Here is a 24719-nt window from a genome sequence, read left to right on the forward strand (position 1 = left end):
CATTTTTCCAAAAACTGGTATACAAATGGTCAATAAGTACATAAAAAGGCATTCAACATTATTAGTCATTAGAAAGTACAAGTCAAAACTATAATAAGATACCCTACATATCAAAAACAGCTGTATCATTTCACATTTCCTTATAAATTGCTGGTGGGAATATAAAATGGTACAAACATTTTGTAAAATACTTTGTCAATTCCTCAGAAAGTTAAACATAGAGTTACCATAGACCCCAAAAATTCCACTCATAGGTATATACCCAGAACAATTGAAAACATATGTCCAGACAAAAACTTGTATGGGAATATTCACAACAGCTTTATTCATATTACCCCCCAAACAGAAACAACCTAAATGCTCATCAACTGATAAACGCAATAGCTATATCCACACAATAGAAAATTAATCAGCCAGAAATAAGAATGAAGTACTGATACATTAAACAATATGGATGAACCTTGAAAACATTATGCCACGCAAATGAAATCAGACACTAGAGACCTAATATGATTCCATTTATACGTAATGTCCAGAATAGACAAAATATAGAGACAATAAGTTGATTAGTGTTGCCTCGGCTAGGGCTTTTAATTGGGAGCAAATGGGGAGTGACTGCTAATAGGTATGGGGTTTCTTTTTGAGGTGATGAAAATATTCTAAAATTGATTGTAAATATACTAAAACCCATTGAACTGTACACTTTATTTTTATTTTAATAATTAATTTAATAATTAATATTTAATAATTATCATATAACAATCTGTTAGTTTCAGGTGTACAACATAGTTATTCAATATTTGTATATATTGCAAAATGATCACAATAAGTCTAATTGACATCCATCACCATACATGGTTATAAAATTTTTTTCCTGTAATGAAAAGTTTCAAGATTTTGGGGTGCCTCGGTGGCTCAGTCATTGGGATGTGCCTTCTTCTCAGGTCATTATCCCAGAGTCCTGGGATCAAGCCCTGTGTCGGGCCCCCTGCTTGGCAGGAGGCCTGCCTCTCTTTCTCCGACTACCCCGCCACCCCGCTTATGTTTCCTCTCTCGCTGTCTCTCTCTCTTTCTCTGTCAAATAGATAAATAAAATCTTTAAAAAAAAAAAACTTTCAAGATTTATTTCCTCAGCAACTTTCAAATATGCAATATAGTATTCACTATAGTCATTGTGCTGTACATTACAATCCCATGACTTATTTCATAACTGGAAGTTTGTTCATTTTGACCCCTTCACCTATTCTTCTGCCATCCCCCTCCCCCCCACACCTCTGACAACCACTAATCATTCTCTGTATCTATGGGATTGGAGTGGTTTTGTCTTTATTGTTGTTTTAAGTACCGCTTAAAAGTGAGATCATAAGGTATTTCTCTTTCTCTGTTTGACTTATTTCACTTAGGATAATGTCCTCAGGGTCCATCCATGTTGTCACAAATGGCAAGAGTTCATTCTTTTTCATGGCTAAATAATACTCCATTGTGTGAATCAATCTATCTATCTATCTCTCACATTTTCTTTATCCATTCATCTAATGATGGGCACTTGTTTCCATGTCTTGGCTCTTGTAAATAATGCTGCATACATTTTTTTAAGTTAATGTTTTCATTTCTTTTCTTTTTTAAAGATTTATTTGTTTGAAAGAGAGAGCAAACACAGAGGGAGAGGAAGAAGAAGATTCCCCACTGAACAAGGAGCCCAACACAGGGCCCAATCCCAGGACCCCGGGATCATGATCCGAGCTGAAGGCAAATGCTTAACCGACTGAGCCATCCAGGTGTTCCAAATATTTTCATTTTCTTTGGATAAATATCCAGAATTGGAATTGTTAACTTTTTGAGGAACCTCCATACTGTTGTCCATAGTGGCTATACCAATTTGAATTATGCACTTTAAATTGGTGAGATATACAGTATATGAATTCTATCTCAATAAAGACATTATAAAAAATAGAGAAACACATACATACACACACACATACACGGGTGCACAAAGAAGGCACTGTTATCTATAGAAGGTCTTAAGTGGATTGAGCCATGCATTAAGTTTAAATAGGTGATGTTAGACATGAAGTAGAGGAGAGTTAATAAAGAGCCGCCACAGAGTTTAGAGCATTGTTACTGGCCCAGTTTTACAGGTGAGGAAATTGAGCTGTATAGAAATTCAAGGTCATGTAGCTAGTATAGAATGGAAGCCAGATTCCAACCCAGGAAGTTGATAGCAGAGTTGGGGCCCTTAATTGCCACATGACTCTCTCTCCTGGGGACTTGTGACTCTGTTCTAAGATAGAAGCAAGGTGGAGAATACTCATAACTGAAAATCTCCCAGTGACATGGCTCTCTCTTCCTAGGGCAACTCCTTAATGCTCATCAGAAACACTCATCACTTGGGTGCCTATCATCTGTTTAATGGGCATTGTGAAAGTCTTGGTTTCTGCAGTTTCTAGAGCAAAATTCAGGACAAGCAATTCCTTTGAAGATACTCAACATGCAGCTTCTCTCCTTCAGGGAAGTGATGAAGTGATGTCTGTCTGCCAATGTGAATACTCAGCTGAGAATGATCAGATAGAAGAGGGCTTTGTGACACAGTACCTGAATGTCAGAGCAACCTCTGAAAACTCATAAAAACATGATTGTATAGAAGCTTTTTTGAATTTTCATGACTAGCCAGGACAACACGAATTTGTCAGTATAAATTTCATATAGCAGATTTCTATTTCTCACCAGACATTTCTGTGTTTTTATGTAAGCATAAGATTTGGTTTGTCAAACCCTCATTTGTATGATTATCAAATAAATACAAGGACAGAAATCTTTCTCTGTCTTTTGAACTATTTCTGTGAACGAGATACCCATGTGTGGGATAATGCCAAGTCAAAGGGTATGAACATTTTTAAGGTTCTTGATCCTTGTTTCCAAATTACTTTGCAAAAAGATTGAACCAATTTACACTCCCACCAGCAGTGTATGAAAATACATTTAAATGCAAATTCCAAGCTGCAGAGTCTCTTTCTTAGGTATTTCACTTAAAATTTTTTTAATGCTAAGCAAAAGCCGACCCAGGATGTTAAAAAAAGAAAGTCTGATATAAAAATGGAGCAGATAGTTAAAACAGTTTGGGCAGAAATAAGCTTTATAAACGCCCAAGCTGGCTGATAAAAATTTTAAGGCATCATAGAACACAATTCTGAAGGGACCATTAACAATTTGGCTTAGATTAGGATAGCGACCGCCAAGAATGTCGGGCGTGGTCCCTGTACCAAATTCCAGTTTGGAAAAAGCAGGGTATTTTATTTTTTTTTTTAATACTTCATTTTGTTCTAAAGACGATCTAAGATACCTAAAGGGAAGATCTTGAGAAGTAGCATTTATTTGAATAATCAATCCCGTGAAGATGAAATGAACCCACGCCCTCCGAACTACTCCGCGCTTATCTCTCCGTGGAATGCCTCGCCTCTGTAATCCGAGTCCGGCTTGCAACCACAATGACCGCCTCTACGTCTAATAATGGGGCACAGTGATTTGGGAGGGGGACTTGGGAGCGGGGCAGGCAAGGGGAAGCCCAGACTCCGCGTACCCAACCACTGAATTCTACACAAACCTCAAAGGTTCTGGCATCTCAGCCTTCAGGCAGGACCTCCTACCCACCTCCGCCAGTTATTTGGGAACCAGCCCCGTCCCCGCCTGCAAGGCTTCTTTGACTACTTCTCAGTGCCCCCTCCGACCCGCTTCCACGAGAAAGAGAAAGGGCTGACGCCCGAGGAGGAGCCACGAACTCGATTTCACCCCTCTCCGTTTCTCCTTCCTCACTTTGTTCCTCCTTTCCTGCTGGCTCTCCCTTCTTCCCTTTCTTTTCTTCTTTGCCTATCCCTCCTCGCCTCCTCTCCCTGCCTCTTCCCCCGGACGGATCCCCGCTTCGCCTCCGCTTCTCGGGCTCAGAGCTCCCCTCCCCTCTCCTCCCCACCGCCCAAGCTCTCCCCTCGCGGCCCCATCCCGCAGCCAATCAGCGCGCGGCCTCCCGCGGCCCCGCCCCCGCAGGCCGTTCCGGGCGGGCCCGGCGGAGCCCAGGCCGCGGGTGCGGAGGGCGGCGCCGCGGGGCGGGGGCCGATGGGGTCTGGCGGACGGGCGGCGCCGGTGCGGGGCTCGCCTGGACGCGGGTGTGCGGAGGTGTGAGGGGGCGAGGCGGGCGCTGTGGCCCGCCCGGGATGGGCCAGCCCTGGCCTGGCGGGGCCGAGCCGGAGGCGAGGGCGGCGCGCGGGCCAGGCCTGCCGGGCGGGCGGCCGGGGGGCTGAGGTAGAAGTGGGCGCGGAGGAAGGGGCCGAGCCAAGGCGGTGGGTGGAGCGGCGAGGGGGGCGGAGGCTGGGCCGCGGCGGGCGAGAGAAGCGCCGCGCCTGTCCGGGGCTCGGTGGCTGCGGCGGCGCCTGAGGAGGCAGAGGCGGCGGCGGGCCGGACGAGCGCCCGGAGGTGGCGGACGAGGCGCCGGGGGCCCCCATGGGCGGGTGTGTGGGCGCCCAGCACGACTCCTCGGGCAGCCTCAACGAGAACTCGGAGGGCACCGGAGGTAGGTGAGCGCCAGGGGGCAGCCTCGGCCCCCCATTGTTCCCGGCCAGGCCCGGCCACCTGTCCCGGCCCCTGCGGGCCCGCGGGCCGCGCGGCCGGGGCCCCCGCGCCCCTTTGTCATCCCCTCCTCCACGTCACTCCCCGCGCTCCGCTTCCGGCCGCCCCGCCGGCCGCGGGGTCGCCCCCTGCCCTCCCGGCCCCTGAGGAAAGTCCTTCGCATGCCGGGGATGTAGCCCTCGGCCTCTAGACCCCACCGCCTCGGCTCGGGAAACTCGGACCAGAAACTGCCTTTCTTGGCCACCTCACTCCCTCCCCAGCCCGTTTAATTATTCAGGAACAGGATGGCGGCGCTGGGGTTGCAGAAAAGCGAATTGATGGGGGGGGGGGGTTGGGGAGGGGAGCCTAATGCATTCCCTCCGACGGGCCCCGCCACATCTCTCCGCACCCTTCCTCGTTCAGCAGAGTTGGCTGGTCTCAGCTTTCCTGAGTTTCAGATGACAGCTGCCCTGGTTGGTTCCAGTTTGGCCATTTAAACCTGCAAGTTTCTGGAGCTTGGCCGGGGAAGTCTCAAGTGGCCACACGCATTATTTTAAGGAGGGGTTGGGAAACAGTCCGCCCGAGGAAAACGTGGCTTCTTGCTACAGCGTGCGGGTGCTGGGCCAGTTTGCTGTCGGGGTGGGCTAGTCAAATTCCTATCCGCCTTACGTAAAGGAAAATGTGTAGGATAAAAGCACAAATACAAGAGTCCGACTTAGCTTCGTAGGATCAGTACTTTAAAAGTTTTCTAACACGGAACGCACTTCTGATTTATCGTAAATGGTTTGCTGAGGCGAGCTTTCTTATTCAGTCGGCATTGTAGTATAGCGGTGTAATAAGAAAATTAATTCTACCTTGGCTTAAATGATCGTTGCCTGAGTCCACTCTGTAGCTTGTGGAGAGGGCAGAATGTTTTAGTGAAAGAAGAAACAGCTAGGAATAGCAAAGATGACTGTGTTGGTTTTGTTCCAACCTTCTGTTAGATGTCTTAGAATGTGGGGCGTATTTATAAGTTCCTAAACTAAGTCGTTTGGGGATGAGAGGGTCTACAACTTTTTCTTATACTAGCTTTAGACCAGTTGCTTGCCCTCTCACTTGAGCTCCACTTATAAACTGTGTATACCTAACATTTGGCTGATGAATTTCCTGAATTACATGATATTTTGCCATGCCACCTCATTAAAATCTGTGGGTTTCCTGTATGATTAAATCTGGGCAGATAGTTTAAGAGTTCAGTGAAGTGTGTCTTGAAAAAAACTTGTATGTGCAAATGGTATTTAATAGTGCATTTCATGTCATAGCATTATTTGGTGGCGCATTAACAGTGAGATCCTCAGTGATAACAAAGCAGGAGATAAAAAGGGTATGATTTTAAAACAGCTCTGTGGTGAGGTCAGATGGGGGGGGTCACAGTGATTCTGCCTGCAATTGAGGTGATCACTAATGGTACCAAAATATATTAGGACGTGCTATAGGTAGTGTTTAGTTTCAATTAAATTTGATTTTTTTGCACTCAAAATTTGTAATAAACATCTTTCCCTTCTTGGTAATGAACTTGAGCCAATTTCGTTAAGCCTTTGGTAACCTGACTTATGACCAGCCAGGCATTATTAGCATGGGTCTTTGAAAGCATGAAGTCTTAGCTTCTGCTAATTTATTGCCAGTGGTGTCTAGTGAGATAGCCCTAGTATCAGTTTCCTTGAGAACTGAGTTCTCTAGACTTTAAGCTGTGCTGTACCTTTCCAAAGTAAAGTTTAGAAAAAAGAAACACCAACTATCAAACCTCCTTATTTTCTCCTGAAGAGGAAGTGTGGGCCTGATGTAACTGGGATGGAGGAAGGAGCTGTGTGGGATAAAAGGATTGTTTCTGGAATTTAATTATGGAAGCCTTTATTTGTCATTATTGTCATGATAGTTAAGAGTTAATTGTGGTTTAAAGGAATTAGCTCAGGTGAGTGTTTCAGGTTAACACATTAAATAGTTTTTGCTTTTATTAGTAGGTTTTTGTTGAGAAGAGAAAAACTATTTTTCCTAAGCGTGTTGGCACAGATCATTCGCTTTTCAAACATAATCGTTCATAGTTTTAATCAGGATATTTGGGTTATGAAAAATTCTTTTATCAACATGAAGTAAAAATAAAGTCTTCTGATGCTTTTCATGACCTTTCTAATTACATTCACAGTATTATTGAATCTCACCATTTTAGATTGATTTGACTCTTGAGGATTAGCTAGTCTTAGTAAAAAAAAAAATGACTTTTTTAAAAACCTTTTTGGTTGAGATACTGTACTTTCCCTTTCCCTCTGGATCTAGGTCTCTTATGTATGCAAGTTAGTTGTGGTACATGAGAAAAACTTCCTTACTTGGTGATTTACTTCTTTAAAGGAATTTGGGAAATTTTTGCAAAAGACCTTAGGATACGGAAATTGCTTAATTTACATTTTAAGATTTGTGTTACATGTTATTTTGGAATCATTTGTAGTATTTTCCTCTGGTATACTTTGCCTAGAATTGTTTGTGAGTTTGAGTTTTTTAAATGCCTAATTTTCATCAAGACAACTATATTATATACATTATATGCAATTATTTAGCAGTTCACTCCAAGCTTCCATGCTCCTAGAACATTTTTTTTTAAATTTATTTATTTTTCCAATTTATTTATTTTCAGAAATCCTAGAACATTTTTTAACAGCATATTCTGTGTGGTTCTCTGCCTTATTATAGTGATACTGTGATGCTGGGGTTGGAACTGAGGGCCTTTAGACAAGGCTTTATGTTAGTCCATGGCATTGGCTAATGAATTAAATCTCATGATTTTAAAAACAAATACATGACAGGGCATCTGAGTGGCTCAGTTGTTAAGCTTCTGTCTTCAGCTCAGGTCATTATTCCAGGGTGCTGGGATTGGTCTCTCTGCTCAGTGGGAAGCCTGCTTCTCCCTCTCCCACTCCCTCTGCTTCTGTTCCCTGTCTTGCTGTGTCTCTGTCAAATAAATAAATAAAATCTTAAATAAATAAAAAATAGGGCGCCTGGGTGGCTCAGTGGGTTAAGCCGCTGCCTTCGGCTCAGGTCATGATCTCAGGGTCCTGGGATCGAGTCCCGCATCGGGCTCTCTGCTCAGTAGGGAGCCTGCTTCCTCCTCTCTCTCTCTGCCTGCCTCTCTGCCTACTTGTGATCTCTCTCTGTCAAATAAATAAATAAAATCTTTAAAATAAATAAATAAATAAATAAATAAATTATATATATATATATATATATGTGGGGAAAACAGTAAAATGAGATTAGTTGAGAGAGCTAACTAGCTTTTTTTTTTTTTTTCCTTTTAAATTTTGTTCACCTCTTTAATGAACACAATAATGTACAAAGTAGGTTCTTACTTTCTGGGTTTGTCATTTATTCTTAGGTTCAGTAATATCCCAAGAGGACTAACCCTTGGTGGTCATATAAGTTTCCAGGTTTACAGCAGGATAACTGACTGCTGTGCATTCATTTCTTTATTTCAGAATGTCATGAGAATATCATGGAATTTTTTTGGGTATTCATTTATAGCAACCTTATAGTCTACCTACTTGATTAATGGTAGTTTTTGAGTAATATTAACTACCATTTACCCAGTATTTGTTATGTAAGAAGTGTTGTGCTAAGTGATTATTTTCTCATTTAGTCTTCAACAACTCTGGGAGTTGGATAATATCTCTATTTTATGGATGGATTGAAGCTGGGAGAAATTAAATAACTTGCTTAACATCACATAGCTTACAAATAGTCAGAAACTTGAACTCAGAGCTGTACTAAAAAGTTTCTCTTTTTTTCCAGATTCATTTTTTAGCTTGTGATACAGTACATATAAAATTTGCCGTTTTAACCATTTTTAAGTGTATAATTCAGTGGCATTAAGTGTATAATTCAGTGTGCAACCATCACCACTATGTATTTCCAAAATTTTTCATCTCTCCCAGCAGAAACTCTGGATCCATTAAGCAATACTGCTGCTCCTCTCTCCCAACCCCTGTTAACTTCTAAAGGTTTTGTCTCTATGAATTTATCAAGTCTAGATATTTCATATAAGTGGAATAGTAGAATATTTATTCTTTTGTTTGTGGTCTATTTCACTTAGCATAATGTCTGGGTTCATCCAGTGGTATTAAATATCAGTACCTCATTGTTTTTATGGCTGAATAATATTCCATTGTATGTATATACCACATTTTGTTTATCCATTCTACTATTGATGGACATTTGGGCTGTTCCTACTTTTTGTTTATTATAAGTGGCTATGAACTTCAGTGTACAAAGAGCTGTTTGAGTCCCTGTTTTTGAGTCTTTGGGTTATAATATACCTAAGAGTGGAATTGCTAGGTTATATGGTAGTTCTTGCTAGGTTAAATGGTCTACCTTTTGGAGGAACTGCCAGACTTTACCACAGTAGCTGCATTGTTTTACATTCTAGGAGCAACATTACAAGTGTTTCAGTTTCTCCATATGTTCACCCACACTAATCTCCCATTTTTAAAATTATAGCCATTGTAGTTGGTATGAAGTGCTATCTCACTGTGGTTTTGGTTTGCATTTCCCTAATGACTAGTAATGTTGAGCATCTTTTAATGTTCTTCTTGGACATTTGTTTATCTTCTTTGGAGAAACGTCTGTTTAAGCCCTTTGGCTATTTTTTAATTGGGTTATTTTGGGTTTTTGTTGTTGTTGTTGGTTGTGGGAGATCTCTATATATTCTGTACATTAAATCCATATCACAGGGATGATTTGCAAATATTTTCTCCCATTTTTGGGTTGTCTTTTTACTTTTTTCCCCCCAGGGGGCATTTGGGTGGCTCACTCAGTTAAGCATCTGACTCTCATGATTTCAGAGTCATGAGATCGAGTCCTGCATCTGGCTCTGCCCTTGGTAGAGTCTGCTTGTCCCTCTGCCTCTGCCACTCCTGCTGCTCCCCTCCTCCCCTGTCTTTACACTCTCTTGATGATGTCCTTTGATACATAAAAGTTTTTAATTTTAATGGAGTCCAATTTATTTTTTCTTTTGCTGCCTGGGTTTCTAGTTTTTGTTTTAAATGTATTTAATTCTTCACTGATGGAGAAAGAATAAATCTAAAACCAATAATTCACAGTCTGACTTAACTAACAATTTGCTTTCTTAACTATGAATAGAAAGCTGTTTTAAGTTTCTTTTCTGTATATGGGGATAAGGTTGATTAGCAATGAAATGCTTTTTAAAAAGTTGATGAGAGTAATCCATAAACCTACTTCAACTTCTTAATCAAGAGGTGATTGTTATATTTTCTGCACAAGTATTTTACAATCAACAGGCATTGAATACCCACAATATGTTGCTCTTGTTCCAAAAAAAGGAATCATGATCTTATTTCTTGAGTATGCCCAAATCCTTTTTTAGGAAAGCATAATAAAATATGCATACATGAAATAACTATAAAACACTATGTAAACAGATAAATATACCATAGGATAAACTGTGCAAGTCCCGAGGGAATAAAAGAAAGTAGTGATCTGAGCTACTCAAAGATATGGTCCGTGGACCAGCAGCTTTGCAGGAACCCGGGAATATGTTAGAAGAACAGAATCTCAGGCCCCACCCAAGACCTAATAAATCAGAATCTGCATTTTTAACAAGATTTTCAAATGGTTCCTATGCGTATTAAAGTTGGAGAAGCACTGGTACAGGATTGCTTATAGTGGAAAGAGACTAAATGGAGGAACCCAATAGGAAAAAAATGACATGAGTTGGTAATTTATTGGATATAATAATACATAAAAGAAAATAAAGTACAGACAGTCCCCTGACTTATAATGGCTCACCTTACAATTTTATGATGGTACAAAGGGATACATACACATTCAGTAGAAACCATACTTCACGGTTTAAATTTAGATCTTCTCTGTAGCTGGTGATAGGTGGTATGGGACTCTCTTGTGATGCCAGGCAGTGGCAGCAAGCTGCAGCTCCCAGTCAGCTATGTGGTCATAAGGGTTAGCAACCAATAGACTTACTATTCTGTTTTTCAGTATAACATTCAATAAATTTTATGATATTTGACACTTCAGTATAAAATAAGCTTTATGTTAAATGATTTTGCCTGACTATAGACTAATGTAAGTGTTCTGTGCATATTTAAGGTAGGCTAGGCTAAGCTTTGATGTTTTATAGGTTAGTTGTGTTAAATGTAATTTCTTTGTTATTTTTGAAGATTTTTTATGAGACAGAGAGAGCGAGCAAGAGGAGAGGGAGAAACACTCCCTGCTGAGCAGGGATCCCGATGCGGTTCTGGATCTCAGGACTCTGAGATCATGACCTGAGCGGAAGGCAGACACTTAACCAGCTGAGCCACCCAGGCACCCCTTAAATGCATTTTCAACTTAGAATTTATAGTTTTCAATTTATGATGGGTGTATTGGGATGTAACCTATTATCGGTCGAGGAAGATCTATAATCCCGTATTTGTGAATCTGGATAACCAGGAATATTGAGATGGCCTGGCAGATTTTGGGGAATAAGAAAGAGCTATCTTGGGCAATCTATAGTTTGCCTTTCAGTAAAGGCAAAGTTGGGACTTTGTGTTGGATGGTGCAGAAGTTTAGGTATGGACCTCCTAGATATTCAGGTTATGAATGTGGATTTTGGAGTCAGCTGGGGGAGGTTGACTGAAGGTATAAAAATAAACGACTACTTATAAGTAAGTAAAGAGGGAAGGAAAGTACTAAGAATTGAGTTGTCAAAATTTCATAGAAGATGGAGAAATGAGGTGATTACCTCTAATCAGGGCCTGACCATACTAGATGGTCAGTATTCTCAATTTTGTTGAATTATTGGGAAACAGGAAATCAGTCCTGTCATCTGCCTTTGAAATTTATAGATCTGATTGTATTTGAACACACCATTCTTACAATTTCAGAAAATAACTTGGTTTGTTAACTTATTCTGGTGTGGTGTTTGCAGAAATTCTACCTGTAGTATATCACAACCAAACTCAAGATAGACTTCTTGAGCATTCAACCCCAGAATATTCCAGTAGCTCTTTTTTTTTTTTAATATTTTATTTATTTATTTGATAGAGATCACGAGCAGGCATAGAGGCAGGCAGAGAGAAGGGGAAGCAGACTCCCCGCCAAGCAGAGAGCCTGATGTGGGGCTAGATTCCAGGACCCCAGGATCATGACCCGAGGTGAAGGCAAGAGGCTTTAACCCATTGAGCCACCCATGCACCCCTCCAGTAGCTCTTTTGAGGTTAGTGTATGTTAGAACAAACACATTTCTCTACAAAAACCTTGTTTCTTTCTTCACCAAGAATATCATTGTCTCCTCTTTATGTATTTTCAGTGTTCCATACTACACATCATCTAACGAGGTGGTTTACTGAATTTTCTTATGCTTCTACTCTTAGGACTGAGTCTATAATTAAAAATGAAGCAGAATTGAGCATGAGGAGGACTGAAGATTTAGTCTGTGCTTATCCCAAATGTAACAGTGGAAGTAAAATTTTTTCATATTTTCAGCGTTGGTAGCTCTGAGGCTTTCTTTTATAAGCAGAGTGCATAAAATTTTATACCAATTGGAGAGAGATGTACTGTGAAATAGGAGGTATTTCCTTTTTTTTTTTTTTTTTAGGATTTACTTGAGAGAGAAAGAAACGGGAAAGTGGGGAAGAGAGAGAGATCGAAACTCTAGCAGACTCCTTGATGAGCAGGGATCCCGATGTGGGGTTCAATCCCATGACCTTGAGATCATGACCTGAGTTGAAATCCGAAATTCTGACACTTAACTGAGTCACCCAAGCACCCCAGGAGGCATTTACTAGATGTAAAGTAGAAGGTGCTTGATTTTACCAGGAGGAGTAGATCTGTGGGGAAAGACCTAAAGGAAAATAAGGCAGCAAGAAGCTATAGGTTGGAAATACAGTGGAATTCTGGTTAGGTAAGTTTGGTAGGTTATGAGAACTGAATTTAGGTCAGGGGTGCTACAGTTGGAAGATACTAAGATATGGAGAATGCTCTTTGGGATGAGATTTAAGCACTTGACTTTATATTAAAAATTGACATGGGATGTTGTAGCCCCTACTGAATAAGCTACCTTCTGTTGGGCTAGTCCCCTTTTGTTCTCAATTTTCTAGCATATAAAGGGTTGATGTTTCTTCCCAGTCAGTATTGTCTTGGAATTTATGTTGGAATGGCATTTTTTAAAGATTCTTGCTATGGATATTAAACGGACTCTTTTTTTCATCTCTGACTGTATTTAGAAATCATTTGCTAGTACCGTATGCTATGAATAGAATCTTTAAAATCTTTAAGCCATTAGAAATGATGAGGATCTTCATTCTTCTGATTTTTTGATAGCCCTAGTCTCTAACACCTCTCAATTTTAATAGATGGATTTTATTTTTAAATTTATCTGATTTTTTACTGTAAATGCAAAGCTTTGGCAGCATCTTGCTAGTAGTACTAAACTCAGGTGAGCCTTCTGATAAGAATGATTATTGAGGGGACACCTGGGTGGGTCAGTGGGTTAAAGCCTCTGCCTTCGGCTCAGGTCACGATCTCGGGGTCCTGGGATCATGGGTGGCTGGGGAGCCTGCTTCCCTTCCTCTCTCTGCCTGCCTCTCTGCCTACTTGTGATCTCTCTCTCTCTTTCTCTGTCAAATAAATAAATAAAATCTTTTTTTAAAAAGTGTGTATTGAGTGTTAATCACTTATAATAAGGAACTTGTACTGTTATATTAATAAATCAATTAATCTCTCTTGTGGTTTTTGACCAAAACACTTTCTTCTCTGGTTTCTTTTTTTTAAAGATTTTATTTATTTGACAGAGATCACAAGTAGGCAGAGAGGCAGGGAGAGAGAGAGAGAGAGAGCAAGCTGAGCCGAGAGCCCGATGCGGGGCTCGATCTTAGGACCCTAAGATCATGACCTGAGCCAAAGGCAGAGGCTTTAATCCACTGAGCCACCTAGGCGCCCCGTCTTCTCTTGTTTCAAGAAAGCATTATGTTGACTTCATTTAGCAACATGATCATATTAATTGGACATGATGATCAATTTGCTGATTTAGTGATTCTCTTCATTTTTCCTTACTGCAGACCACCTGAATGGTTTATCTTCATTTGGTGGACCATTGCACCTGATTCTTCCCGCCGCCCCTCACCATCCCTACCCAGCTTTCTGCTTCTGCTTATCGGGCATACTAGGCTACCAACAAGCTCCTCATGGTTCTCTGGTAGTTCAAGGACCATAGGTTGAGACTTTACTAACGCGTATGTACTTAAAGATGCATGTGTGTTGGCCAAGAACAATCAGCATGTTTTCACCTTGCATCAGCTACTTTGACTTGCAGTCAGTAAGAATCAAGTTTGTTTTTGAATATATTCCATATATTGAGCTGAGCGGTTAAATATTGCCGAGTATACATTGGGCATTATAATGCCATTTTTTGCATGTTGTCAATAAAACTTTTAGGCAGTTCCATTATAGCTGTGTTTTCAGAAGTAGAATTTCTGTTGAAGTTAGATGTCTAAAGAAAAAAAAATCTTAATGTGTCAGAGTCATTTTAAGTGAATTTTAGTTGAGTGGGAGTGAGGTCTTGATACATATTTGTCAAAGACTTGACTAAATAATGAGTTAATGATTTTTGGACTTTTCTGATCAAGTCCTCACAGGAAACCCTTTAAATAATTTTTTGCATTTACTGTAATTGGCTCCTAGGTATAAGCAAAAGCAGACCTATTTGGATCAGTTCAGATAGTTTCCGTGCTTTGGACTATGTGACTTTATATCAAAGGGGCAGAATCTAGACTCAGATCACTCAGTTACGCTTTATGGTAAACTATCACTTTTAACTCAGGGCAAACACTTTTTTAGGTGAGATCCTTCCTGAAACTTTTAAAAATAGCCAGCCTCCATTATTTCTAATTGCCAGCACTTGAAGCTAACTATAAACAGATACAAATAAGACCTGCTCTATGATATCAAGTGGATTATAATCTAATGGAGGAATCACATGTTTAATTAGGAAAAGTTTTAAAAGCTTCTATACAATGAAAAAATAATATGGAAATTCAGGGAGTAGTGGGGAGCAGAGTCAGAAAACTTCACTGAAGAGGTGGTATAAGTAGTTGGTCTTAGAAGAAGCTGGAAGAAAAGCAGAAGAGGAAATTGTATGTAGAGGAAATTACTTGTATAGAAATATGAGAAAACATGGCATCTGGGGGGACTGGCAAGAAGTTTGTGGATGGGGTAGGTGAAATGTGAAGTTATTAAGTTATGTTATCAGATTTTGTGAAGGCAGAATTGCCATTACTAATAGACCAAGTTGCGGGGTGCCTGGGTGGCTCAGTGGGTTGGGCCGCTGCCTTCCGCTCGGGTCGTGATCTTGGGGTCCTGGGATCGAGTCCCGCATCGGGCTCTCTGCTCGGCGGGGAGCCTGCTTCCTCCTCTCTCTCTCTCTGCCTGCCTCTATGCCTACTTGTGATCTCTCTCTGTCAAATAAATAAATAAAATCTTTAAAAAAAAAAATAGACCAAGTTGGGAGACAGTATAGGTGATACTATTTAAGTGGTTTTTTGTTTTTGTTTTTGTTTTTGTTTTGGTGCATCTAACAAACTTTCCCATTTAACGCTGCATTCTGAGGTTATTTTATATAAAATTCTGATGTACTAAGTTCTTACAATCTTTAACAGATTTTTATTCTTTTGCAGTTTTTAATCATATTGTCACATATTAAGTGTAAGAAATGTGTTTAACTTTTTTTTACATGCATGAGGGGCACCTGGCTGGCTCGGTCGCAAGAACATCCAGCACTTGATCTTGGGATCATGAGTTCGAGCCCCACGTTGGGTGTAAAGATTACTTTTTAAAAAACCACACATACAACTTTTTTATTGTATGTATGTGTTTGTCTCAGATCAGTTTTTGTCTCTTGTGTCTTAGTTTTCTGCCACATGGAATGAGTTTGTGCTAAGATTGTACAGACCTGCATCAGTTTTAAGGTCTTGAGAAAAGGCCTGCATTAGCTGTGGTACTTTGGGCTCAGTTTCTTACGTGGTTAAAAGAAGAAAATGGATTAAATCATTGTCAAGATTATATCTAATTCTTCTTTTAAACATTTTTAATGACAATTTTCAGGCATATTGAAAAATTGAAAGACTCTAACACAACAAACTTTGAATACCCATCAGTTGTGTGTGTGTGTATAAATATTTGCTTAAATGAGAGTACAGACATCCTGACACTTCAATATGCAAATACCATTATCACTACTAACTCTAGTCCTTAATCAGAATCTACCAATTATCCTCAGAATGTCTTGTATTTATAGCTATTTTTTAAAATTGTATTTGTTTGTTATTTGAGAGAGAGGGAGCACAAGCAGATGGAAGGAAAGGGAGAAGCAGCTCCCCACTTATGACCTGAGCCAAAGGCAGTTGCTTAACCAACTGAGCCACACAGGTGCCTCTTTTATAGCTTTTTTTTTTCCCCAAATTAGGACATATTCAGCATTTAGACATTGCATTTGTTTTTGTCTCTAATCTTTTTACATCTTGAACAGCTCCTCCTCTTTTCTTCCCTGTAACACTGATTTTTTTTTTTTTAAAGATTTTATTTATTTGACACAGAGAAGTCACAAGTAGACAGAGAGGCAGGCAGAGAGAGAGAGGGGAGGAAGAAGGCTCCCTGCGGAGCAGAGAGCCCGACGTGGGGCTCCATCCCAGGACCCTGGGATCATGACCCGAGCCGAAGGCAGAGGCCTTAACCCACTGAGCCACCCAGGTGCCCCTGATTGTTTTTTTTTTTTTTTTTTTGAAGAGTATTGTAGAGGGGTGCCTACACCCAGTGCTCATTATATCACATGCCCTTCTTAATGACCATCACCCCATTACCCCCCAACCCCCCTCCCTCCAGCAACCCTCAGTTTGTTCCCTATGATTAAGCGTCTCTTGAGGCGCTTGAGTGGCTCAGATGATTAAGCCACTGTCTTTGGCTCAGGTTGTGATCTCCAGATCACGGTCAAGCCCCACATCGGGCTCCTGGCTCAGCAGGGAGTCTGCTTCTCCCTCTGCCTCTCTCGCCTTGTTCGTGCTCTCTGTCTCTCAAATGAATAAATAAAATCTTTAAAAAAGAACCTCTTATGGTTTGTCTCCCTCTCTGATTTCTTCTTATTTTATCTTTCCCTCCCTTCCTCTATGCTACTGTTTTGTTTCTTAAATTCCATAAGAGTGAAATCATGATAATTGTTTCTCTGATTGACTTATTTCACTTAGCCTAATACCCTCCAGTTCCATCCTCTTCGTTGCAAACGGCAAGATTTCATTTTTTTGATGGCTGAGTAAAGTTCCATTGTATATATATATCGCTTTATCCATTCATCTGTCATTGGGCATCTTTCCATAGTTTGACTATTGTAGGTATTGCTGCTATAAACAATGGGATGTAAGTGCCCATTCGGATTGCTACATTTATATCTTTGGGTTAAATACCTACTAGTGCAATTGCTGGGTCATAGGGTAGCTCTATTTTTAGCTTTTTGAGGAACCTCATTCCAGAGTGGCTGTACCAGCTTGCATTCCCATCAGCAGTGTAAGAGGGTTCCCCTTTCTCTGCATCCTTGCCAACATCTGTTGTTTTCTAACTTGTTAATTTTAGCCATTCTGACTGGTGTGAGGTGGTATCTCATTGTGGTTGTGATTTGTATTTCCCTGATCCTGAGTGTTGTTGAGCATTTTTTCATGTGTCTTTTGGCCGTTTGTATGTCTGGAGAAATGTCCCTTCATTTCTTCTCACCATTTCTTGGATTACTTGTTCTTCTGGAAGTTTTGAGTTTGTAAGTTCTTTATAAATTTTGTGGACATTAGCCCTTTACCTGTTAGGACATTTATAAATATCTTCTCCAATTCTGTAGGTTGTCTTTTGGTTTTGTTGATTGTTTCCTTTGTTGTGCAAAGCTCTGTATCTTGAAGTCCCAATAGTTCATTATTGCCTTTGTTTCCCTTGCCTTTGGAGACATGTTTGGCCAGAACTTGTTGCGGCTGAGGTCAAAGAGGTTGCTGCCTGTTCTCTAGGATTTTGATGGGATTCCTCTCTCACATTCAGATTTTTCATCCATTTGAGTATGGTGTAAGGAAATGGTCCAGTTTCATTCTTCTGCATGTGACCGTCCAATTTTCCCAACACCATTTGTTGCAGAGACTATCTTTTTTACATTGGATATTCTTTCCTGCTTTGTCAAAGATTAGTTGACCATAGATTTGAGGGTCCATATCTGGGTTCTCTATAATTGTATATGTTTAAACTTAACAGTGTCATGATTTGATATACATATACATTATGGAACTGTTATCAAAATCAAGATAGATAATGGACACATTCATTACCTTACATAGTTAACTTTTTGGGGAGTGGGGTAAGAAAGCTTAAGATCTACTCTCAGCAACATTGAAGGCTACAATACCCTGTTACTATAGTCACCATGTTGTGCATTATTAGGTCTTCAGAGCTTATTCTTATAACTGCAAGTTTGTACCCTTTGTATCACTTTCTCCCATTTTTACAAAAATCTTTCATTGTAATTTTTCAACGTGACTTACCTTCTCAGAATGTAAGCTACATTGGACATGGTACAGACTTCATAATACTTGAGGCTTCATAATACCTTAGCCTCAATTAACAGTTGTGTGAAATACATCTATAAGTTTGTAAGGTGTTTGGGAGAAAGTAAAATTCTCCTAATAGAAGCCTTACTTAATTCTAGAACAAGAACTTTGTTAAATAGGACCATGTAGTGTAATGAAAATTCTAATTCCACCTCTGTCTCTCTACATCTATGACCATAAGTAAGTCACTTGATTTCCTCATTTCTTAGATCTTTTTCTCAACTATAAAACGAGCATGTTGGATAAGATCAATGTATTCAAACATTTTTAACAGTTGAATGCTTTTTTAGATATACCTTACATCGAACACAAATGTGTCAGCCTCAGTATTTCATTTTCTTTTGATTGTACAGTCGCTAAAAAATAAAAGTAAATTATTTAGAGTCTTATAAAGTCTGTAAGAGATTTTTTTGAAGTTCAAATCACTATCAGCTATACTCAAAAACTATGTTATATGTTTAAAAAAAATTTTTTTTAAATATTTGATTTATTTATTTGACAAAGACACAGCAAGAGAGGGAACAGAAGCAAGGGGAAGTGGGAGAGGGAGAAACAGGCTTCCCGCTGAGTAGGGAGCCCAATGTGGGACTTGATCCCAGGACCCTGGGATTGTGACCTGAGCCTAAGGTAGATGCTTAACGAATGAGCCACCCAGGCACCCCGACTTGTTATATTTTTGCTGAGCATTTTTGAGTTACTTTTTGTAATGAGAGAATATACTAAGCAGGTGCACCTGAGCTTATTGTGACAATTAGTGGAGCCAGATATGCAAGGTGCTGTATTAGTGTGTTCACTGATTTAGTGTTACGTGAGTGGACATGTATGCCCCTGTAGTAACAAAAGGCACTGTGTAGAGCTCTGGTTTTCCCAGTCAGTGACACATTTCAAGAAGTTCCCTAAGTTTCATATGTGCATAGGGATGGTAAGAGAAACTTCATTCCACTGTCTCCATGGTCAGTTTCATGATGGCTAATGTCCACAGTTACATGATGAACATGTTTCATGATGGCCTGTATGTTTGAAATTTTACATTTGATGGGTGGGTGCTTATTATTATTCTTAAAAATAACAAATGGGGCATCTGGGTGGCTCAGTTGGTTAAAGCATCTGACTCTTGGGTTTCATGATCTCAGAGTCTTGGGATTGAGCTTCCTGTGAGCCCCATGTTGGGCTCCCTGCGCATTAGGGAGTCTCTTTCTCCTCCCTCTGCTGCTCCCTCTGCTCAGTGCTCTCTCTCTCTTTCTCTCTGAAAAAAACTTCCTTAAAAAAGATTTATAGCTGGGAGCTTGATGTGGGGCTGGATCCAAGGACCCCGAGATCATGACCCAGGCTGAAGGCAGATGCTTAACCGACCACCAGGCTATCCCATAAGTAAAAAAAAAGTCTTAAAATATATACATATTTATATATTTTACATATAATTTGAATTGTTTGTAGAACTCTAAAGCATCAGGTGTTTTGTTTCCTTGAGTTCTTTGAAACCAGTTTTTAAAATGGGGTGATTAGGGACACCTCAGTGGCTCAGTCAGTTGGGCGTCTGCCTTCAGCTCAGGTCATGATCTCAGGGTCCTGGGATCAAGTCCCACATCAGGCTCCTCACTCAGCAGGGAGTCTGCTTCTCCCTCTCCCTCTGCTCTACTCCCTCCCCCCAGCTCATGCTCTCTCTTTTTCTCAAATAAATAAATAAAATCTTTAAAAAAAAAATTAGGTGACTAGGTCCTAGAAAAAATTTTTAGCACATAATTTCAATCAGTTTTTCTCTACTCTGAGAATAGGTATATTGTTGAGGGCATTGTACTAGATATTTGAAGTTTCAAACAATTACTGAAAAAAATAATACAATATTAATTAAGTTTACACAATTTAGAGAAGTAAAATGCTACCCAAATTAATTTTAACACTAAGAAAGCTTGAAAAACAAACAAAGGAAAGGTAAAATATTAAAAATAGCGAAGGTAGGAGTACCTGGCTGGCTAAGTCAGTAGAGCATGTGACTCTTGGAATCATGAGTTCCAGCCCCACAGTGGGCGTAGAGTTTACTTAAAAAATAGTGAAGGGAATCAATAAGGTGATGACTGTTGTGTCGTATTACTAATTGCAGTCTGGTTATATAGATTTGGAAGTTTGATTTGTCTTCGCCAGGAATAAAAAGGGTAGGGACAAGTGTTCTGGTGATCTTTCTCTTCCAGAGCAACTTTTGGCTTCATAATACACTTTGTAAGTGAAGCTATTTCATTATTTAAGATGTGGACTTTACCTCTCAGCCCATTTGAAGCTGGAAATGCACCTTAGCACTGTTAGGCCTACTCCTCTGACACAGCTTCACTTTTCTCCTTCCTCTCTTGGGCATGAAATATTTCAACTCTTTGCCTACAGTTCAAAATATTTCAACTCTTTGCCTACTTAGGGCACGCTTGTGTTATGTTTAAACTTCAAAAGGTCAGGGAGATAGTGCTTAACGGAAAAGGGGTTGACAAATGAGAACTTGTGTTTGAAAGATATGATTGTGGATAATGAAGGAAGAATCAGAATCAGATGAGATGCTAGTAGGTGAGGTCTGGTGTCTGTCATATTTGTAATCTAACATTCCTGGACTAGATGGAGATGAAACATAGAAGGAATGTCATTGGAAGAGCTTTGCACCTAGTCAGCAGAACGTGGCTTCTTTCCTTTTCAGGGGCTTTGACCTATTTATTTGGAATATAAATATTTGCTGTGAAGTGCTTTTTTATTATAGTTCTTAAAAATAGTGTGGCCCCCTCCCTTTGTTGAGAAACTGCTTTTAGAAATTATTTATTTCCTTGTTTATTTCCACCTTGTTTATTACACCACATTGTAAGCTCTGGGAAGTCAGTGGGGTCATGTCTGATTTTTTCCTTATTGTATCCTTAGAATGTAATATAATTCATGATGCATATATGTATGCATTAAATAGTTCCTGATGGGCTAAGTAAGTGAAACAATGAATACATAGTTGTGACTGTTATATCACTTGGAAAGTGAAAAGTTTACCACTTGGTTTTAATTATTTTATTTGATTTTTGAATGAAATTATTTTACTCATTCCTTAGTTGTACTAAAACCCATTATCTTTAGGGATTCCTCACAATAATTAACTCTGGGATAGATTCTTTTTTGCCCATTTGATGAAAGGAGGCAGTAATCTAATTTGCTTATTAAGTTCTCCCTGCTTATTTTGTGTTTATTTGTGTGTTATTTTCTTCTGTCATCCTTAGTAAACCTAGTCATGAGTCAAATTGCTTTGCATATGAAAAGAGTTAATTATATTTATTGCCCACTCAGCCCAGTAGAATTGTTAGGCTGCCCTTGAGCTGAATCTGTACTTACATTGAACGCAGCAGAAATTCAGTTTTCACATACAGCCTCTAAAATTATATTAATGGGGAGTATTGAAGGCACCCCCATGAGTGCTCTGAATTTAGGGGTTTTTGTTTGTTTTGTGAGTTATTTTCAGCAGACATTTTGGGGGATGTTGGAGGAGGGCAAAATCTAGAGACAAGTTGTAGGATGAAACTGATCTTTGAAGTATTTAAAGATTAAGTGTACTTTGGGGGTCCAAACCACACTTTTCTATATAAAAAGTATAAGGAGCTTATGTTTGGGGGAAAATCCATTTAATTGTGCAAGTACAATGTTGTAACGTGTAACTTTTGTAAGACATGCCTTGTGTTATAAGATATTTAGTAATGCAATTATGTTTCATACTTTCATCCTATTTTTATTTATCAAAATTTACCTTCCTGGCTATGTTATTTACACAACAAACTGAGTATACCTGTGTAACATACTTAAACTTGTATGTAATATCTCAACAGGGCCTAGTGAGTGGCATGTAAATAACAGATTTACATAAGAAATACTTGTTGAATGAGATCTTAAAGTCATTAAAATAATGGCTTTTCGGTGTTTAAGGCTCACAAATATAATTAAATAATATGTGAGAAGAGCCCCAACTGTAATATATAATCTTTGTTATAATTTTTTATTTTAAAAAAAATCTTCATATATATATATTTTTTTAAAGGTTTTTATTTATTTATTTGACAGAGAGAGAGAGAGACAGAGATCACAAGCAGGCAGAGGCAGAGAGAGAAGCAGGCTCCCCGCTGAGCAAGGAGCCCGATGCGGGGCTCGATCCCAGGACCCTGAGATCATGACCTGAGCTGAAGACAGCGGCTTAACCCACTGAGCCACCCAGGCGCCCCATATTTTCTTGATTCTTACAAGAACCCTTTGACTTTAAGGAAGGATGATGTTAATATCGCTGTTTCACAAAGGAGTAACCTCAGGCACAGAGAAGTTTTGATCTGAATAAGGAGTAAAAGGAGTATCCCAAACTGTAAGCTCCGTCTTCTGTTTTTTAATTCAGTATCATCTCCACAGATGATAGAGTTTGGGTTGACTTTTCTTTCCTTGCAGCAGAAGTATGTGTGTTTTTCCTTTGTGGCAATAAACATAGTTGAGTTAAAGTTAATGGAATGTGTTTCTTAAGGACCCTTGTGTTCACTCTTGTGGCCAAAATAGAGATGGTAGCAGTAAAAAATGAGGTGGGTAATTGTCTTCAATCTTAGTCAAGAAATTATATTGTTTTTCACAAGGTAGAAATTCTGAATTAAGATCTTAATTATCTAAAATTTGATTAAGTGGAAAAAAGTGTTAATCTCATTCATCTTTTGTGCCCCTCTTTTTCACTTTCACCTGTACCTCCTAATAGAGACTGAATGTTTTCAGCTTAAAATTCAGTTTATGCAAACTTGTCTTGAATTTAGCAGTTGAGCCTTGTGGGGAAACAAGTTTCCTTAAGGTCCTTGAAGTACAAGCAAAGAAAGATTTGTCTAATCTGAAGAAAGCTTAATAAAGTTTTTCTAGGCCTATGATCTGAAATCACCCTTAGTATAGAGTATTAGAAAATCTGTCTCAGATCATAAAGTGGTGATTGCCCCAAGGGGTGAGTTGAAGGAGATTACATGAAAGTTCTTTCTGATTATTATATCTGGCACTTAAAGGATGGGGATTGGAACCCAGAAGTGAACGAGTATTTGTATTTAAAATGTCAACATATGAACATTTGGAACCACCTTCTGGTTTTATAGATGATAAAGGGAACAGAGACCATCTCTCTCCTGAATGTGTCTTGCTCAGAACTGGGAGGGCGGACCTATGCTGGTCCCCTAATATAGTTTCATTGTGGTAGCTTATGTTCTTTGGCAGTCACCAATATATTTCTGCCTTGAACTTTAGTTACCCTGGGAATAATAATTTTAACTTGGTGATTAAAAAGCTTTTGGGCCTTTATTCATTGTCATATTGCCAAAAATTAACACATAGGGCCTATTGAACACATCCTTCTATGAATTTGGATTTTGCTGCTCTGGGTTTGTGATGGTTGCATGATGTTTTGGATGCCTGTCTCTTACTAAATGACTCGAGTAGTTTATATGTCCTTTAACATCTCATAATTTTGAACTGAAAAATTGAGATGTGTGTGCCACCACATATAAATAGGACATAATGAAAGCTAACTTGAGGGACGCCTGGGTGGCTCAGTGGGTTAAGCCGCTGCCTTCGGCTCAGGTCATGGTCTCAGGGTCCTGGGATCGAGTCCCGCATCGGGCTCTCTGCTCAGCAGGGAGCCTACTTCCCTCTCTCTCTCTCTGCCTGCCTCTCCAACTACTTGTGATTTCTCTCTGTCAAATAAATAAATAAATAAAATCTTTAAAAAAAAAAAAGAAAGCTAACTTGAGAAACAATAAAATGATACCCAGTACTTCTGGAATGAACATTGAATGAGATACTTCAGCTGTAACAAGAGAATGGGGAAAGTTGCTTATCTGTTACTGAAGCTACCCTTGAAAGCAAAGAGACTGTCTTTTTGTATTGGACCTGTCATGGGGTAGGAAATAGGTTCTTGTATTTGCATTTTTGTTTTCTGTATACCAATACTGAAGATTCTGACTTGAAATTACAATGTAACCGCATAGGGCAAAGAAATGACTAAAAAACATTTAACTTTTTTTTTCTGTAATGGTTGATCCTTAAGCATTTTAAGATGGGAATAATAAATATCCTCATTTTAAGAATAAATTTCTTTTTTTTAAGGTGCATTTCAGTGGTAAAGATAAGTTTTTTCAGTTTGGAATAAGCATGAATACTAAAAGCCTAAATAATAAAAGTGTGAGAAGTTCTACCATTTATTAAAGAGGGAGGAAAAAGAAATTTTCTGATGAGACATTGAGGGAGATTAAAGAAAATTAGGATGTAGAATAAAATTCAGTTTCCATTGAGAAATAATTCTGTTTTAATAATAGGTAGTATCAAACACATTGGCAAGTTATTTTTGTACTGAAGTCTTGGGGGAAATGCTATGCAATTTTAATGAGTAGGAAAGTGTTGACTAATGATGTCTTTGCATTTATTCCTGATGTGGTCTAAAAGCTA

General features: G+C 39.4%; 1 protein-coding gene across 1 annotated transcript in view; it reads left to right on the plus strand.

Annotated features, from left to right (window-relative positions):
* Positions 1-4441: 4441 nt before the first annotated feature.
* LOC122892811 (ubiquitin domain-containing protein 2) overlaps positions 4442-24719 on the plus strand; it is a 60815-nt gene continuing 40537 nt past the window's right edge. The window contains exon 1 of the mRNA XM_044229481.1: positions 4442-4561. Coding sequence (XP_044085416.1) covers positions 4492-4561 — 70 coding nt within the window. The 5' untranslated portion in view covers positions 4442-4491. The remainder of the gene's footprint in view (positions 4562-24719) is intronic.

Source organism: Neovison vison, chromosome 1, assembly GCF_020171115.1.
Source record: "Neovison vison isolate M4711 chromosome 1, ASM_NN_V1, whole genome shotgun sequence".
NCBI lineage: Eukaryota > Metazoa > Chordata > Mammalia > Carnivora > Mustelidae > Neogale > Neogale vison.